The 18,938-nt window shown below is 33.4% G+C and overlaps 2 protein-coding genes and 1 pseudogene across 2 annotated transcripts; 2 read left to right on the top strand and 1 right to left on the bottom strand.

Annotated features, from left to right (window-relative positions):
* The window catches only part of LOC107647825, a 1,966-nt pseudogene extending 714 nt beyond the window's left edge, over positions 1-1,252 (top strand).
* On the top strand, positions 1,711-6,402 carry LOC107605761 (ornithine carbamoyltransferase, chloroplastic). Its single transcript, XM_016307734.2, has 5 exons — positions 1,711-2,019; positions 3,623-3,960; positions 4,776-4,907; positions 5,005-5,280; positions 5,825-6,402. The coding sequence occupies exons 1-5, from the start codon at positions 1,818-1,820 to the stop codon at positions 6,005-6,007; spliced, it is 1,131 nt and encodes a 376-aa protein (XP_016163220.1). The 5' UTR covers positions 1,711-1,817; the 3' UTR covers positions 6,008-6,402.
* LOC107605760 (auxilin-like protein 1) lies at positions 7,790-15,970 on the bottom strand. The gene is made up of 7 exons (XM_016307733.2): positions 15,234-15,970; positions 10,966-14,192; positions 10,718-10,815; positions 10,542-10,607; positions 10,327-10,416; positions 9,823-9,999; positions 7,790-8,071 (listed from the first exon to the last, which is right to left on the bottom strand). Exons 1-7 carry the CDS (start codon positions 15,620-15,622, stop codon positions 8,036-8,038), a joined length of 4,083 nt encoding a protein of 1,360 aa, XP_016163219.1. The 5' UTR covers positions 15,623-15,970; the 3' UTR covers positions 7,790-8,035.

The raw sequence follows: 18,938 nt of genomic DNA, 5'->3' as shown, positions 1-18,938 counted from the left end.
AAGAACAATATTATAATAACAAGTTGGTGAAATTTAATGATGGAGTAGTATTTTTGAATTGTCATCACTCATCAGGGAATGAGGCACATTTTTCAATAATAAAGCAAGATCAATTCGTGCACTTAGATGACCTTTGTCTTGCTCATATATTCCTCTATGAGCATCCAAAAGCTGAAGGGAGATACATTTTCTCTGCACATGAAGCCACCATTCATGACAGAGCAAAATTGCTTAACCAAAAATACCATGAATACAATGTCCCTACAAAGTAAGGTCACTTTATTAATCTTAGCTTATAATATCTAACACTGTATGATATATAAAAGAGCTACTTGTACTAATCTATTTTTCAGTTAGATCAGATGATATCACAATGTTCCCATTCTAAATTGCTAACTGTACGTATTGGAATTTTAGGTTCAGGGATATTCCAGATCAATTGGACATTGTTATATTTTCATCCAAGAAGATCAAGGAATTGGGGTTTCAATTTAAGTACAGCTTAGATGACATGTTCACTGAGCTGTGGAAACATGCAGACATAGAGGGCTTCTTCCTAAAAACAGCAGAATCTCCAATTAATAATCGCACCCCTAAAAAATAATTGTGCTTTTTTTATTATTGTTTTTGACTATTAGTTAGACATTAATATTAAGTATAGAATAAAGTATATTGTTGAATTATTAGACTAAAGAAACTAAACTAAAAGAATTGAGTTAATAGTTAAATAATAACAAAAATCAATAAATTCTGATGGCTCTGAAATAATTCTTGTTATTTTTATATAAAAATATCTTCATATAAGTAGTCACCTAATTAATTAATTATAAATCTTACAATTTAGGAGACCAACTTCTTCTTGTTTCACAAATTAATGAGTTTCCTCTATTTGATCTTGGAGTGTATGAGTGAAGTTCTAGCTGTGTGCCTTTTGATAATTTAATTTTGAAAAGAAGTTAAAATGTACTTCTAATTTAGGTATTTAAGATATTCATGAATTAATAATTAGATTTTCTATGATGTATTAGCTTCTAATTATATAATTATAAAGTTCCCTTCCACTTATCTAAAGAATCAATCAATAAATAAATTATTATGCTTTATTAATGGCATCAATATCAATGTTTCAAGATGTTGTATATTACAGGAGATGATGCCCCTTCTAAGGCTAGAGGATAATAATATTTCTGAAATAAAAATATAGAGATACCAGAGATGGACATTTGTTTGGTTTGAATATAAGGTTATAGTTATATAATTTTTTGTTTTAAATATTTTTTACTATAATTTTGTGTTTTGTGAAGGTAGAAATGGAAAATATTTGTTCATATGTTTTATTTTTGAGAGAGAAATTTTTGGATTAAATTTCATGTCTATATAATCAAATAAATATTTATATATTTCAACCTAAAATAATATCCAAACACATTATTCTTAAAAAAGTGATACGAGACAATGGTATGGACAGGTATGGTATTGCCTGTTTATAGAATATCTAACAATTTTTTAACATTAAAATTTAAAAATTAATTTACTTAATTAAATTTCATAAAACGAATTCGTTATTAGTATATACGAAATTCTTTTGTAAAAAATTATTTGCAAATTTACATTTACGAATAATAAATTGTATAAAAGGAGCCAAAACGAATCAAACGAAAATGTCAAAATGAGCCCTACGCGTGTCAGCGCGTGCATTTATATATAAAAACGAAGAACCACAATAACCAAGAGTAGTAAAAAAAAAAACAAACGCAGCAGTGTGTGAAGTGTGAACTCTCTGAAGTGTTACTTAGCTCAGCTCTACAGCGAAAAAAATGGCGTTAGTTTCTTTCAACTTCTCCGTTCGATCGGATACGATTTCTATCTCCTCCGCGTTCTCCCCCTCTTCCTCCGTCCTTCGCCGCCGTCAATGTGTTCGTTATCCTCGCACTTCCTTCCCTTCTCCGCTTCAGTTCCCGCTCAAAATCTCATGCGCTGCTGCTTCCGCCGTTTCTACCGATTCTTCTCCTCTCGCCGGTAACAGAATTATTCGTTCTTACTCTTCGGCTTCTTATCAATCGTATGTTAAATCAGTTAAACAAAATCTCGCTACGAAGCTTAGAAGTTAGTTGTAGAGTTTCGATTTAGCGCCTGAGGTTACGATTTTCAGCTTCGTCGAGTTAGGGTTTATGAAATTGGAAATGCTCTTGTTTCGTTGTAGGTGAACGGTTTCCGTTTGTGGATGAATGTGATTCATGATCTCAACTTAATTCAGTTTGAAAATCTGTTAATCTCACTCGCTCTAAATCTGAACACTGAACACTGAAGTTACTTACAGAGTTCGATTTCGATTCAGTTTATAATTTCAGCCGATCGAGTTAGGGTTCTGGAAATGCTCTTGTTCTATTTTAGGAGTTCTGTTTTTATTTTGTTTGCATGTGTGGATTAGATCAGCTTTTGCTCTAAATTTTAAAATAGCTTATAATCAAAATCCTGCTGAGAAATCCTTTGTGCGAGAAAAATCTTCTGCAATTGTAATCGAAACTATACTTGATAATAAGTGAATTTTACTTTAATCCTAAAATAGTCTGCGTAGGTCACAGTAGTTCTTGACTTTAGAAGACTTACTTTTAAGTCCTTGATATTTTTCTCTAGCTTTGTACTCTGAGACAGCTTAATCCTTGAAACTGTATTTGTTAGGTTTGAATTCGTCTTTAATCTGTAACAGAGACATAGAATTAAAATTTCCTAAATTACAACATCAATAATTAAAATGAAAGTTTACTGTACTATGATTATGTGCTCAAATAGTTGAGTTTGGATTATTGGCCTTTGCCCATGCAACAATAAGGACCTACGACTATGAAGCATCTGTTTAGTATAATTTAGTTTTCTTTAAAACTTGTTTGGATGAATGGTTTCTCAGGTTTTTGTGAACAAAATCGAATGAAAAGTAATTGAAGAAGCTGCTCGAAAAAGGAAAGAAAGAGAAGGGATTGAGGTGTTACTTTGGCACTTGTTTCTGCTCAAACTTTTACTCCTTAAAATTAGTGGAAATGATGTTTCAAAATGATTTTATGTTCTTCCATCCACAATAATGAAGAAAATGGAAAAAATAGTAGAAATCACAATTACTTTCTGATATATTTCATTATGGTCCCAAACATTTACAAAACCATTCTATATGTTCATCTAAGGTAATAGACGTAGATAATATCATTAACGTCTTTTTCCATTATGTCCCATCCTCATTTTATTGTCTGTTTGCATTTGTTTTTCTTGCTTCTCTTTTACATTCCACTCATGCAAATATCCTAATAATGTTGACCTCCATGCTTTCGACTAAGGCAGAACATGGTAGATTTTACATAATTTGGTTGTAGTTTCCTGAAATACACTTCAAGTAACAAACATATCCATCCATTGCGGTATATACTTTTTACTATGTTCTTCATGCATGCCGCATATCTAGTGTACCACTTATCATGGAGTATTTCTAATTTTAAAATTTAGATGCATGACATGAACACTGTAATTATAATTCTGTACCTTTCAAGAGATTAATTAGTCCATCTCTATTGTGAATCCAGCAAATTCATGCCTTCTATTATCAAATCTTACGTTTTCCTGAACTATGCAGCAAAAACCGAGGTGAAGAAAGATTTTCTTCACATAAATGACTTTGATAAGGACACTATTTTAAATATGTTGGATCGAGCCATTGAGGTCAAGGCATTAATTAAATCAGGGGACAGGACATTTCAACCATTTAAAGGGAAGACAATGGCAATGATCTTTGCAAAGCCATCAATGAGAACGCGTGTTTCATTTGAGACTGGCTTTTCATTGTTAGGTGGCCATGCTATATATTTAGGACCTGATGATATCCAAATGGGCAAGCGAGAGGAGACTCGAGATGTTGCCCGTGTTTTGTCTCGCTATAATGATATAATCATGGCTCGTGTTTTTGCTCATCAGGTATGATGGTGAGTTATGTATATTTGATAAGAAATATGGTTGTTTATTGATTACTTCTTCATTTTCTGGATTTAGATATTAAGCATGAGTTTGGTAAGCAGGTAAACATTGGTGACAAGTTTCTTTGGTAGAATTTTATGTGTAATTTTACAGAGTGTCGGTGTTTTTTTTTTTTTTTTTTTTACAATATTCTATTATCTTGACTCCTCTCTTTCTCTCTCCCCAACTTCATCTCCACTCTTTATCTGTTCTCTTCCTCTGTTGATTAACTTTTCTTGTTCCATTTTTCTTGATGCATTATTATGAGTTGTAGGACTCATCTAACTGTTCATTACATTCAGTCGGTATCGTATATGGTAGCTATTAGATGCACTGTTTTTGTGTCGTCGTCCGTTCCTTGTTTTTTCATAAACAGCAATCTGGTAGTTTCAAGACTTTTTTATTCTTCTTAACTGTTCTTTTGGACTTCTATGCATGCATAACATTCATTAGAATCATGACTAAGCTAGGTACCTGCTGGGGGTATTGTGCTTGCTCAAAGAAAAGTATTTCCCAGTAGACATTGACACATTGCAATGCTTCTTTGATTGGACTGAACATGCCAGTGTGATACCTACAAATGGTTCTGCTGGAATAATGATTATTGGTAATGTATATGTGGCTTTAGTAACTTGGGTAATATATTGAAAGAAACCTGCTTTGTGATTATTTGCCCCAATTATGATTGTTGTGAGATGAAAGTATTTCCGCTCTGTACGTGATTGATCTTTCTATCAATAAAATAGTATGGTTGCCTTCTTCCTGTTTAATTACAGGACATACTTGATCTTGCCAAGTATTCAACTGTGCCAGTTGTCAATGGATTGACAGACTACAACCATCCCTGTCAAATAATGGCTGATGCCCTCACTATTATTGAGCATATTGGTCGGTTGGAAGGCACCAAGGTTAGGCTACATTGCTATGTTGATGAACTTTCTTGTTCACAATTCTTGGCATTGCTTAGAAGAATAATCATATGAACATATTTACAATATGCGACAGGTTGTCTATGTTGGAGATGGAAATAATATTGTCCATTCATGGTTGTTGCTGGCAGCTGTAGTTCCATTTCACTTTGTTTGTGCCTGCCCAAAGGGTTTTGAACCTGATGAGAAAACTGTGGAGAAGGCACAGCAGGCTGGAATCAGCAAAATTGAGATCACTAATGATCCCAAAGAAGCTGTCAGAGGAGCTGATGTTGTTTATTCAGATGTCTGGGCCAGCATGGGACAAAAGGAAGAGGCTGCATACCGCCGTCAAGTGTTTAAAGGATTTCAGGTACTTGATATGATATTTCAGCCAGAAAATATATGATAACAGGTTTAACGTGTCACAAATATGGCACATTCTGATAGAACTTTTTATTGTTACTGCATGTTGTGATTTTGCTCAAATGGTGGATGAAGTTGTGGGTACCAGTCATAACTCACAAGTCAATTTTTAAAAGAAATGTGTTCTTCTGAGATAAGGAAGTATAGTGTTTGAATTATGCATAGATCTCCTGATGAACAATTAAGACAACAATTGATAATCAAAGTATCTAATTACAATATCAAATACATCGGAATCAACATGCTTCCAGAAACTTGCTGAATATTTAGAAACCAGCCCAGTTGGCTTTTCATACTTATAGTTAGGAAATAAATTGCTGAATGAATAATAGCAACAATATAAATGGGAACTGGTTGGGTGTTTTGAGAAAAATAAAATAAAATTGGGATTCATCAGCTATTTTTCTGTTATTGACTATCTGTTTTACAAATGCTGTGGCGTGATTGAATGGATGTAGCGTTTGGCAGGAAATAACAATGCCCTTTTGCAGGTGGATCGAACTCTTATGGAAATAGCTGGCTCAAATGCGTATTTCATGCATTGCTTACCAGCAGAAAGAGGGGTGGAGGTGACGGATGAAGTTATTGAAGCTCCAAACTCAATTGTGTTCCCGCAAGCTGAGAACCGATTACACGCACAGAATGCCATAATGCTCTATGTGCTTGGCAAGTAAACTCACTCATCTGATCTTGGTATAGTATAATACTCGACTGTTTAGGGAAATTAGCAATTTGAGCTGGGTGATTTTATGTCGTAGCCGCTTGTGCTTCCGTTTGTTGTTATCAGCCACCGGATTGCCATTTGATGTCACTTGATCAGTTTTGAGTTTTGAAAATTGGAATGGACCAGGTGGCGTACTGTTTTAAGTCATTTTGTATCGTTGAGGGCAAAGATATACCCCGAAATTCAGCCGTCGACTAAATATTTGAGGTAATATTAATGTTTATCTGTTGTAGTTGGATCAAGTTTTTCTAAAGTGAGAAAGTGATGGTCTAGTTATCATTGAATCAAGACAATGGAGTTTAATTACAAAATCAATGATGATTAAATATTTACTTTTTCACTTCATTAACTTTTTCTAGTGCATACTTTGCTTCTATTATATTAGTTGAGTTTTTATGGTACAAATAAAATTTAAGTAAGCTTTTAGTTCTTTAAAACTAGCATTTTATTTATCATTCGGAAAACATTCTTAAGATTTTATCCAAAAAATTGTATCATGTAGGAGAAATATTTATATTTATGGTGTGATGTACAAGTGTGGAGTTGATTCTAGGTCAGTTAAATATCGATAAAGGTTAATCTTACATCGGATCAATATCTCAAAATAAATATTAGTAAGATATTAAAATACTGAAAACTAGTTTAGTAGTTTCTTGAAAATAGTTGAAAATTTTAAATAACCATTTTGGCCTGTAAAAATTATAGTAAACTTTAATTTCAACTTTAATTTTAGTTTTTACAAAAAGGATTTGTTTAAAGTTAAAAATAGTTCTAAAAGAATTTAGCTTATTATCATTCTATTTAGATGTTGACCTTTACATTAAAGTAAATTCAGTTCGAGTTCTTTTCTCTATTTAAGTATATAATTTTAGAATCCTAAAATAAAATTGTTATAGTTTTTTCATAGGAAAGAATCGAATCTTTTTGCAATGTTAATACTAAAGTTTACAATATTTCCAAAGACTCAAATGATTTGAGCTAAATAAGTTAAAACGGTTTTCTTTTTTATTTTGAGGTAATGCTCATTTTGATTCTTAGAAATTGGTTGAATCATGAATGAATCAATCAGGTCTTCGAAGTTAATATATTGGTCCTTGTACTCGCCAAAATTTTGTCTCAGTTGTTAGTCAATGGTTGATGTGTTTAAACCTTAAATGTCATTTTGATATTGTTATTTTTTAGTTGCATTCTAGAGTTCAAAATTTGTTAATACGACTTAAATCAAAATAGGTAAATATCGATCATATCACTTAAATAATTTATTTTATTTTAATTACAATTAAAAAATGTTTACATCATGGTAGCATTTAACAGCAAGTCAGTAACTAAACTAGGGAGTGTTCCATGGAAGTTTGCATAGGATCACATCAACTAGTTGTCGGGCGTTAGACAGATCTAGGAGTTTGAGAACTAGCCTAGGGCCCAAACACAGTTGCATTTTACAATGCAATTGTGACATTATGAATTAATTAAAAACTGATGATAAAAAGTTTTAATATATTTTTAAATTATTTTTTAGAAACATCAAATGATAGAAGAAACGCTCGATATTTTATTTACTTCGAAATTAGAGAATAAACTGAGATTAATAATTTTTCTTAATTAAAATTCATCAAGTTATCTAGTAAATTTTATTTTCATTGTTTAGATGAATGTATAGTTTTTTTTTATTAATGGAATAGAAAAATATAGTTAAAAATAAGTTTTTATGGTGATGTAATTCAAAAACCGGTTAAATCAAATGGCCAGATTCAGCCAATCGCCCAATCCTGAATGACTGAGCTATCTTTACTATTTTATTACTTGATTAAAAGCCTATCTTGGGTGGGGGAACAAGAAATGGAGAACGCTACATGAATTAAATTATATATTGAAAGTTTAACTTATAGGCCTTCCTACAATAAGCTTACTTTTCATTTCATTGAACATAGCATACACTTCCGCAAGAATTATCCCCACCATGTGCAGTGAGCAATATCTATCGTTCTTCCATGTTGAATCTGTTCCAAGATTCCTGGAGACAATAAAAATCAATGGCCTTGGAACTTCATTCCTTCAATGATTAAGATAAGAAACATTCTTCATAGATAATAATGTAATATACAATTGCGATCTCAGTAAAACGTAAAATGTAGTAAAATGCTCACCGTCAATCTTCCCTTACATTAGCCATCTCAGTTTTGGTGCGATAAAACTAACCAAATCAAACCCAGACCTCAAACACGAACATATCACACCAAAGATATACTTAACAGGTTTCATCCAAGGTCTAATGCATTTTTTTAAAATGAGTTTAATGAACTTCCCTTTAAGATACAAATTTTTAAAGGCGTATCAGTCACTAAGACTATTTTTTATTTTATTTTTGGGATAAAATAATGATTTACTACTAAAACACACTGAACTTGAGAATGTAAAAAGATGAAGAGGAAAATGGTGTTAAGATATTTAAGAAAAACTAAAAATTTAACTTTCTTAAAAAATCATTTAAATTCATATAATGTCCTTAATTTGAATCCTTGGTTAGCTTAGACTAGTGAGAGTGCTCATGAATTAAGTGTGGGGAAAAGTAGGTTTGGAAACAATTGGTTTAAGAATTGGGTATTATATATCTTTTGGAAACAAATGTTTAGAACATGGTTCATGCATTCAATAAATTAATTTTTAAATAATTTTTTATTTTATATATATATATATATATTAAAAAAGGGTAAAGTATAGCTTTTTTTTTTTTAAAATTTGTTAAAAATTTAAAAAATATCTTTAAATTTTATTTTGTTTCAATTTTGTCCCATAAATTTTCAACTTGCATCAAATATATTCCTAATGGCTAATTTTTCAAAAAACTTAAGATCAATTCAACAACAATTTCATAAGAATAACTTTAAGCACAATCAAATCTGACATATTTATCATGCATTATTGCTGGATTTGTCATAAATTTTTTGAAAATTTAAATATTTGATGCAAATTGAACATTTTTTGGACAAAATAAAACTTAGGATATTTTTGACAAAATTGAAGGACAAAAATTATAGTTTACTAAAAGAAACTACTTTTATATGGTAAAATTATGCTAAAAGAGAAGAGTATAGAATATACGTTTATATCTAAGAGAAATACTAGGGGGCTATCAGAATTTATTGTTTTTGGCCATCACTTAGCCATCAACTCAATTCTAATCACACAACATACATTATCCCATACTTTTAACATTGATGGCTAATTGATGGCCAAAAACAATATATTCTGATGGTCCTCTAATATTCCTCTATATTTAATACTTGAAGTCAATATAAATCATAACAATTTTCAAATCACCATGTCACCAAAAAGAAAATTTCAAAAAGTATGGGATAATGTATGTTGTGTGATTAGAATTGAGTTGATGGCTAATTGATGGCCAAAAATAATATATTTTGATGGTCCTCTAATATTCCTCTATATTTAATACTTGAAGTCAATATAAATCATAACAATTTTCAAATCACCATGTCACCAAAAAGAAAATTTTCAAATCACCTCCTATTTATGATCATAAATTTCAAAAATTTGCATGCATATAAAATATTTTTTCAACTTAAAATTATCACATCCTTCATTATAGTATATTTTAATAATTTACCCAAACAAGATTAACCTCTGGGAAGCAGCGTTTTTTTCCACAACAAAAATCAAGTTACTAAACATTTATTTTGATTGTAGGTTGAACATGCATCCGTGTTATATATATATAATATATATAGATGGACAAAGAGGACGAACCTTTAGAAGATCAAAAACCTTCTCACAAATGTACTTCTGTTGAATACTTGCTCCCCGCTGCTGCAGCTTGTCAGGATGCACGAAAAGAGTTGCTTTGCGATAAGCTTTCTTTACAGCGCTGGTGGCTACTATATCTGTTAAAGGAATTGGTTGCCAGCCACTCTCGGGCCCAAGGATCTGCAAAATAACAAAGATTTGGCAGGGGGGCAAAATAGTAAATTTCCTCAGCATAATTGATCCATAGAGGGAAGCCAATGGTTTGGAATTAAGACAACTAAATATATTTATGAAGTTAAAGCAAGGCAATATTTGGTCGTATTTAATGAGTGACATTTTCTAATAGAAAACATCGAATCATTGATGCTTATTATCAAATACAAAATGAAAGCTTGTCCCAAAATAATAGGGATGAGATTCATGAACAGTAGGAAAAAGATATCTATGGCAAGTTCATATGCTATCCATCATCAAGGAATTATAACTATTTGGAATGTTAACACATACATATTGTAATGTTGAAAGCAATGCCCTCAAGTTTCCTGTCTTCCCACTGGACCACCTTTTAACATCAGCATCTAGAGCTTCTGCTATCCTCTGCACGACACAAGATAAGATTGTGCAAGACAATGTGAAACATGGGAAGCACACAGCTTGTTAGATGTTACTTGTTTATCTATAATTATTATTTTTTGGAAGAAAATGATTTGATAGCAAATTACATTTCTCTCCTCTTGCTCCTTCTGAACAAGACGATCACGCATATTTTTTTCCGCAAGAGCCTTTGCCTGCACTATCCCAAAAGCAATAGAAGTGATAAATCCAGACATCCAGTCATTTGATATATGAACAAATAAGTATCCCAAAATGAAAAATCTGAGCAAACCAAAAACCATACCACACGATCCCCTATTCTCTGGTGCCTCTCAGACCTAGCTTTACATCTCTGAGCAGAATCGCCACTAGCTCCATCATATAAATCAATAGAATCTCGAACTTCTCCAAGCAAATACAATTTGTAGAGAATCAATAAAAATTGAAGCAGAAAATACTATTAAAAAAAAGGAAAAAGAAAAAAGAATAAAGAATAAAGAATAAATGTAGCTAAGAAGAGTCGGCTGTAGCAAAATATTTAACATCACATACCACCATAGCTGAAAGATTTTGATTGGAAGTTTTGTTTCGCTCCATTATCTCTGGAAGCACCAGAATACTGGTCTGACTTGTCATGTTTATTTCTTGCTTCAGAGGCAGCCTTCTCAGATAGTGCCCTTTCTAGGGCACGTGCACGTGCCTCTGCAGTTGCTCTCTCCACAGCAGCACGTTCAGCTTTAAGTTTCACTTCCATAGCGGCCTTCTCAGCTAGTGTCTTCTCATTTGCTTGACCAGTAGTTTTTCCCGGCCTTTCTCGCACATCGATGTTTTTCCGCGCTTCAGCAGCAGCTCTCTCCAGAGCAGCCCTCTCTCTGGCATCGGCAAATGCCCTTTCACGAGCTTCACGAATTGCTCTTTCTACAGCTAATTTCTCCTTTTCTCTTTCTCTTCGTCTTACCCTTTCTCTCTCCTTTCCTTCATCAATTTTCTTGAGGTCTTCCTTTTCCAGCTCTAGCTTCTGCGGATTAGCTTTGGTTTCTTCTGCTTCCATTGTCACAGGTGCTTGATGGATCTCCTGTGGACTACTCTGAATTGTTTCGACCTCCTCTTCTCCGCTTGATTTCAATTCAGACATAGTAGGTATTTCACACACTTCAGTATAGTCAAACAAATTTTCCTCATCAGAGAACTTAGATCGATTCTCATGCACCTCTTCATCTGATGTAACCTTAGCCTCCTTTGTGTCAATGCAGAATTCTACAGGCTCAGCAGTTGTTTCTTCATCATGTGATGCCAGATTGCAGTCATTTTCTGTAGATTCCAAACATTTATCATCATTTTGCCTACACTTCACGTCAGTTTCACCAATATTTGTATCAGCTCCTTCGCAGATGACTGTTGCACTTGCACCTTGCATTTTAGTTACTCCTTCATTGAGTTCAAGGACATCTTGATTGGAGACAGAAGTCTCGGCTGCATGTTCTTCCCAGGAACTGCTTCTTGCCTTAATTGATTCTGGTTCTTCATCTTTATCTTGTTGGAATGAAGCATTGTGCGAAACCATTATATCATCTTGCACATCATATGGATAAACCACAGGAGTTACTTTGAAAGCTTCATCGTTTTCAATAATTGTATCAGCTACCTGAATATCGTTTAACTTCTCAGTTTCATCGAGCTCATTGCTAGAACTAATTTCTGTTGACTTGCCAGCTCGAGCTTCCTTTGCTTTTGTCTCCATGTAGTTAGGATCAATCTGAGCCACTCCAGTTATGTCCACCGACTCCTTGTTATCTTCCATTTCCCTCTCTGTTTCTTCCACCAGAATAAACCCTCCTTCAAGTTCATCCTCCCTTGTTATGGTGTCTTGAACCCTTTCTTCTTCATCTAAATCATTATTCTTTGAAACTCTTTCAAAAATTTCTTCCTCATCAAGAACATTATCCACAATCTCCTCCTGTATTTCCTGCACAATAATGTTGCTGCAATTATTCTCGGTGCCTTGTCTTTGACAAGAATCTTCCGTGTCTATACTTTTTTCCAAAAATCCAGCTTCGTCCATATTCTTTCTGTCCTCTAAACATGCTAAGTTCTGTATGTCTCCTACCACACTTTCCAAGTCTGAAACATGAGGACTGAATGCTATTGTATTGTCTTTCTGCCACAACAACTCCTCTAGCTCATCGGACAATTCAGCATTCTCCTCGATGGCTTTCTCAACCTCACTCAGCTGCTCAACAGCTCTCACATTTTGTTTACATTCTTCCACCTCAGGGAATGCTTCTTCCATTTTTCCATCATCATCAGGTTTGAAAGCAACTTGTTTTTCATTTCCCGTTATTAACCCCTGCTCATCCAAGTTGCATTCGAGGTCCTCTGGATCATGGACTGGTGTAACCATGTTATCAGCTTCACCATCTTCATTTACCTTTAATTTCTTGTCTCTCGCTCCACTATCAAATGCCACTTGAACCAGCTTTGTTTCATCTATAACTTCTTGACACCTATGTTTAGTTTCATTGACATGTTCTTTGTGTAGGCTTGCTCGATTAGCTGCAGCTATTTTTAGTTGATTACTATGCCTGGTTTCACAGGCAAGTTCCTCATCTGCACATGCTTCATCACCTACCCGGACCTTTTCTTGTTCCCTGTATCCCTTAACCACTTCAATTGTATGGCCAGACTCTTCTGGCTTCTCATAGTCATGATCTGTGTTCTTGTTATGCGGCAATTTCTTACTAATTTCTGCCTCTTTAGGCTCAACAACCTTTGCATTATGATCAGCTTCTTTGTGCTCGACCTCTTCCACACGTTTTGTTTTAGTTGAATGCAATTTCTTCTCAGCTTCATGTGCAGCAACAAACATTTCTTTCGCCCCAGCATCTGATCTTACTCGCTCTTTCCTCATTGGCCTTCCTACCTCAGAAGAAACTTGTGGCAAAGCATCTGTTTCTCCAAATGTTTGCCTCATCCTAATCTCTTCCATTTTCATTGTTTTATATTGGACTTCAGCCTCCTTTTTCACATTGGCTTTAAGGTCAATATTAGACTTCCGCTTCACACGATCAGGAAAACCTTCTTTCTTTCTTCTCAATGACTCTTTTGCGACCTTCAATCTTAATTGAGCCTCTTCTATTGCCTTTCGTAAAGCAGCTACAGAAGCGGCAGCCTCAGAATTTGAGTCTACCAAATCATCCAGGTATGATGGTGAATCAGCACCGGAAGCACCTGTAGGCGAGTCACTTTTAGATGTCTGGCATTTGGTTGCTGCTGATCTCATAGCATCAAGGTTGCTACTATCGCCTGAGATATGGTCTGATGGAGGAACTTTGATGCGATGTGCTCCATTACTTCCACTGCTAGTCTCACATGCATAAAAAAAAAGATCAACAGAATTGGATCTATTTTTAACTTTTACTCCATTGTTGGAGGACTGTTTCTTGGCAATATCAGATGAAGCACCAGTTCGATATCCAACTTCCTTTGTCCCTTCATTATAATGATGATTACTGGAATAAGCATCCTGTGCAGCTGGTGTGGACTTATTAGCTCTGTTTATCTTCACTGGATTGACTTCTTCAACCAAACAAGTATAGGCAGGGACAGGATGTGCAATATGAGTTGTCCCCTTCGTTCCATCTTCACTTCCCTGGTTAACTTTATGATATGACATATTGATCATTTTGGCATCATTTGATGACCGTGATACCGCTGGAATTTCCTTCGAATAATTAGTAGTGTCTCCCCTGTAAGATTGATCATCTCTATTGGTTTTGCTCCTGCAGAATAATAAGTTAAGAATAACATTATTATAAATGTCTGCATTCTACATTCTAACAAGATTATTAGCATTTATTTTATTAATTACTACAAAAGGCAGGGTCCCCAACCCCCCTCGCCCCGGCATGACCAGTTTATGAATCTGCTACTCTGCTTAACATTCAAAATGCTCCAAATATATTTGGTTACAGACAATCAGTCCCACAGGACCCAATGAGATCAGATCGCATTAAGGTCAACTGGGCCCATAACACAATTAATGATGTTCAATATTTCCAGCCAGGCCAGCAATTCATTTTGCCCTACTTAATACCACAGCATTTATCAAGACATATTTAAAGAGATATAAAGTATAAACAGTCGCCTTTCTAGTCAGCTGCCTGAACTTAATGTAATGAAACTGTAAAATGAAGACCTGTATAATATACTGTAAAACAGCATGTTTATCTTAGCCTCCTCACAGTGGCATCTGGCTATAAAGCACGTACAGATTCCAATTGCAGGAGCCTGAACTTCCCCTAGCTAGGTTAGAACAGTGTAATCAAAGATGGTTCAACTAGGGACCTTGACAATGCATTTTTAGTAATTGTGCTTGAAAAGCTACTTAAATCAATGAACAAATTTCGAAATGATAATCCTAGTCTATCTCAAACCTTAGCGAACAAGATATTCTCGAATGGAAGTATAGTGAAAGGAACCGCGAAATGGATCAACAAGTTAAACAAAGCATTAGATTCGAAAATTGAAGTAACAATCAGAATCACTAACTTTGCTCTCCACTCAATAAAATAAACTATCAATTTGATTTTCTTCTCTCAGAAGCAAATCACATGACCGACAAAACGGTCAAAACTCAGAACAAAAATAAAAAGTATCAGAAACAAATTCCAAGCGCAAACATTCTCGATTCGAATGAGGAGTTCAAAGCAAAAACACCAAAACGCATGCTTATAGGACGATTTTCAAACTCCACAGTAAAATCAATAAAAACCCTAACGTATAAGCAAGAACAAGCAAAAAATAAATAAAATAAAACTCACCGCGTTGATGCTCCACTGGCGAAGCTATCCTGCTTCTTCTTCTTCCTAGGCTCAGCTGCCAGCTCGTCAAAACGCACAGCACCGTCCAGGTTCCGGAACCCGCCGAAGACTGCAGAGTAATCGAGCTGCGAGCGCCGAACCTCGTTGATTTTGCTCCTCTCTTCGTTGAGCTCCGGAAGCTCGAGAATCGGAATAGAAGAACCTAGCGATCCTCCTCCTCCACCTCCGGCACCGAAAATCTCACGGTAATCATCGAATCGAGTAGAGAAACTAGGAGCTCTGAGCTTTACCGGAGCTGTGAAAACGCCGTCGTAGGCCGATCTTCCAGCTACACCGTAACCGCTCGATAGCTTCTTCGGTAAAGTTGCCGTCGCAGCTCCGAACTCCATCTCAACAGCTAGGATTGGTTCTAGAAGCTTCTTCTCTTCTCTTCTTCACTGTATTGTTATTGTTGTTGTACTTCTTCTTTTGTGAAGTGATTTTTGAGAGAAGAAGAAGAAGCACGAAAGAGCGTGTTGAGAGAGAGAGAGAGAGGAGTGAAAGGGACTTTTCTCAACGGAATGAGAGGGAAAATAAAAATCGGAGTGTAACCGTCGAAAAAGAGAGCGCAATGACTGTGTTTGTGCGTGTGTGAGGGGTACACGCCACTTGCAACCGGAGACTCTGGTCTCTACCTCGTAGCTGTTCGGCTGTTGCCGTCTGACTGTCAGAGACGTGTGGTGACCGGGTGGTCGGTGGGTGACTTGGAAAGCCCGTCGCTCTAGATTTCAAAAGGAAAAGATCTATAAATTTTGGAGGAGATAAATTTTGGAGATCAATTAAGCAAAAAACCAAAATATATCATTATAAAACATAGAATAAAGAGAAAATTATTCTAAAAAACCGTCAGAAATATTTAATTAATACTAAAATTATTAAAAGAATTAAATTTTGTTATAATATTTATAAAAAATGACAAATTTTTTTTATAAAAACATCAAATATTAATAATATATTTTTGGAGTATTGATGAGCTTATAAGAAAACAGGAGCTCAGCTTATTCGTTTAGCTGCAAATAATGCTAGGAAAGGTTTTTTTTAAAGACATTCTAATATTTAAGTTAGTTTGTATTGTATATATATGATTTATGATAATTAGACTTATTATTTTCAGTTATATCTTAACGACTATTATAAATTTTTTGTTATGTCCATTGTTTATTCTCATTATCTGGAGTAACACTTAGTAACGGATAATCATCTTCAAGAGATCTGAAATTTGAAAGATTCAAATTTCAATGAACCTTTTTAATTTCTTCTCTCTTTCTTTTCTAATAAGATTGAACACGGATCAATTTGGTTCGGATTTAAAATAAAATTATAATCGAACCGATTAAAATATAAATGATTTGGTTTGGTTTGAATTTATGTTTTTTTTGTATATGTACCTGAATCAAATTAAACCGATTAAAAATATATTGGTTCGGTTCGGGTAATTGGATACTCGATGACTTTGAAATTCATAAAAAAAAAAACTAAATTTTTATCTTAAAAATTTAACAAGTACAATAAACGTGTAACATCAATAGAAATAATCCAAACATGTTAAACACCAAATACATTAAAAACTAAATTCATTAAAATAAAAACATATTAATAGTGAATAATCTTTGTCAAATGGAAATACAAAAGTGCAATAGAAATATTAAAAGCTAAATACAAAAGTCTAGTGAATAATCTTTTAAAGAAGCTAAAATCAAAACACAATAAAATCCAAACATTAGAAGCTAAATACAAAAGGGGGCAATATAAATATTTGTTTAGTTTTTAAAGTGTTAGGGTTACGAGTTGCAAAACTCACTAAAAACCATATTTTTTATTTAATTAATATATGATCGGGTTTACGGATTGGTTCGGGTTCCGTACCCCTATAACTGATACCTGAACTGATCAGTAACAAAGGTCATCGATTTGGTTCGAATTGTACCCAATTGTCCGTTAATTTCAAAACTAATTTAATTAGTTCAGTTCGGGTTCGAACAGGTAATCGAGTACCCGCTACCCGGACTCACCCCTATTTTCTTTACATCCTACTATTTAATTTTGATATTAATACTTCATTCATCATATTAACTATTCTTTATGAGATACTATTATGAAATTAACTCTTAATATTTGGTAGACTGTGTTGTGTAAGTACAAGATTTGGAATTGGTCTTTTCATTAAAGTATACTCTCAAGTCACAACTTGTTTATCATTAAGCCAACCATGTTGATAGTATTTAGTTAATAATAGAAGGGAAAACTGCTGCTATAATAAAAACATTTAAGGAAGTCTTCGCCGGTGTGTCGTTTGGTCGGGAATAGTTTAAAGTCCAACACGCAGAAGCAATAGTATATAGATAATGGAAGTAACGTTATTGAGGGGTAATTTCGGTATATTAAAGTGTAAAACTGTTGGAGGGTTTGTGACATAATAACTGGTAACTTATACGAATGGTTTTTCTTGCTTTTGGTGCCTACAGCTGTCAGCTCATTACTCATCAGTTGTTGCCAATGCATGCTTGCTACTTGCTAATTGCTACTAAAGATGGAATGAAAATTGTTGGTTCATTTAAATATTTATAATTAATAATACATATATAAAGTTTACGGGTTAATAAGTTGATTTTATTCATGTTTAAACTTCAATAAGAAAAAATTAAGTTGGATTCGTATAGTAATTAATTTATTAATCTGTTTGAATGAATGTCAAAATTTAAATTTTTTATATATAGAACAATTCATTAGTTAACAATAAACTCTTAAATAGAGTTTCGATTCCGACGTATTAATCATTGACTTAATAAATTTAAAAATACGGTATGAGACAAAAAAAAATCTTAAATAAGACAAAAGTTTAGGACATTAGCAAAATTATTCATAAAAGAATAAAATTAAAGTTTTACCCACAAATCAAATTTAAATTGATTCACCAGTTATCTTTACTCACTTTGAATTTTACTTTGAATTCCACTAAAAAAATTGTTGGATAAAAAATTTATTAGTCCACATTAATAAATAAATATTTTTTATTTATAAATAAATAAAATAAGTGTTAAGAAGAAGAAAATACTTACTTTTGTATATCATTTTTTTTCTTAGGTTTAACGTCATATTTGAATGTTAAATAATATAAAATTTAATATAGCATTGCTTTAAATTTATTATGGTATATTTAAATTAATGAACTCTGAGAAAATTAATTAATTAATAAATCCTACTGCTAATACTACATAAACATAATATATTAACCAGCTACACAATGCAACAAGATGTTTGTGATAATGGCGAATAATGTTGTTTCCAAGTATACACCTTAAAAAGCGTGCTAATATTTGGCCTTTTGTTTTTGTCCATATAAAAAAAATCAATACTAAAATATATTTTTTTATATTAATACTTAAAAAAGATTGTTAAGACTTAAGATGAGTGAAGTTAAGGATTTTTGGAGTGACGCTATTTGATTTTAAATGGTTTAATATGAAACATTTAATTCAATCAAATGACCGAAAATACATTTTCATATAGTAAATTTGGACAAAATTTACCAGGGGTGTTGATGAGTCCAACGGAATTAGATTTAATTAGATTTGGATTTAATTTTAAAATATTATTGTGTCTATTTTAATTTGATTCGAAAGTGCTCTAAAATAAATAAAATTAAACCGAATAGATTTGATGTAA

The sequence above is a fragment of the Arachis ipaensis genome, chromosome B06, assembly GCF_000816755.2.
Source record: "Arachis ipaensis cultivar K30076 chromosome B06, Araip1.1, whole genome shotgun sequence".
Taxonomy (NCBI): Eukaryota; Viridiplantae; Streptophyta; class Magnoliopsida; order Fabales; family Fabaceae; genus Arachis; species Arachis ipaensis.
This window is presented reverse-complemented; position numbering and strand designations above follow the sequence as displayed.

Coding starts and splice junctions, on each gene's coding strand:
- LOC107605761 (XM_016307734.2), top strand. CDS start 1,818: ATGGCGTTAGTTTCTTTCAACTTCTCCGTTCGATCGGATACGATTTCT. Junction 3,961..4,775: donor CTCGTGTTTTTGCTCATCAG/GTATGATGGTGA, acceptor GTTTAATTACAG/GACATACTTGATCTTGCCAA. Junction 4,908..5,004: donor GTCGGTTGGAAGGCACCAAG/GTTAGGCTACAT, acceptor AATATGCGACAG/GTTGTCTATGTTGGAGATGG.
- LOC107605760 (XM_016307733.2), bottom strand. CDS start 15,622: ATGGAGTTCGGAGCTGCGACGGCAACTTTACCGAAGAAGCTATCGAGC. Junction 10,608..10,717: donor AGAGAATAGGGGATCGTGTG/GTATGGTTTTTG, acceptor GGGATAGTGCAG/GCAAAGGCTCTTGCGGAAAA. Junction 8,072..9,822: donor AGGTTTTTGATCTTCTAAAG/GTTCGTCCTCTT, acceptor TATTGTCTCCAG/GAATCTTGGAACAGATTCAA.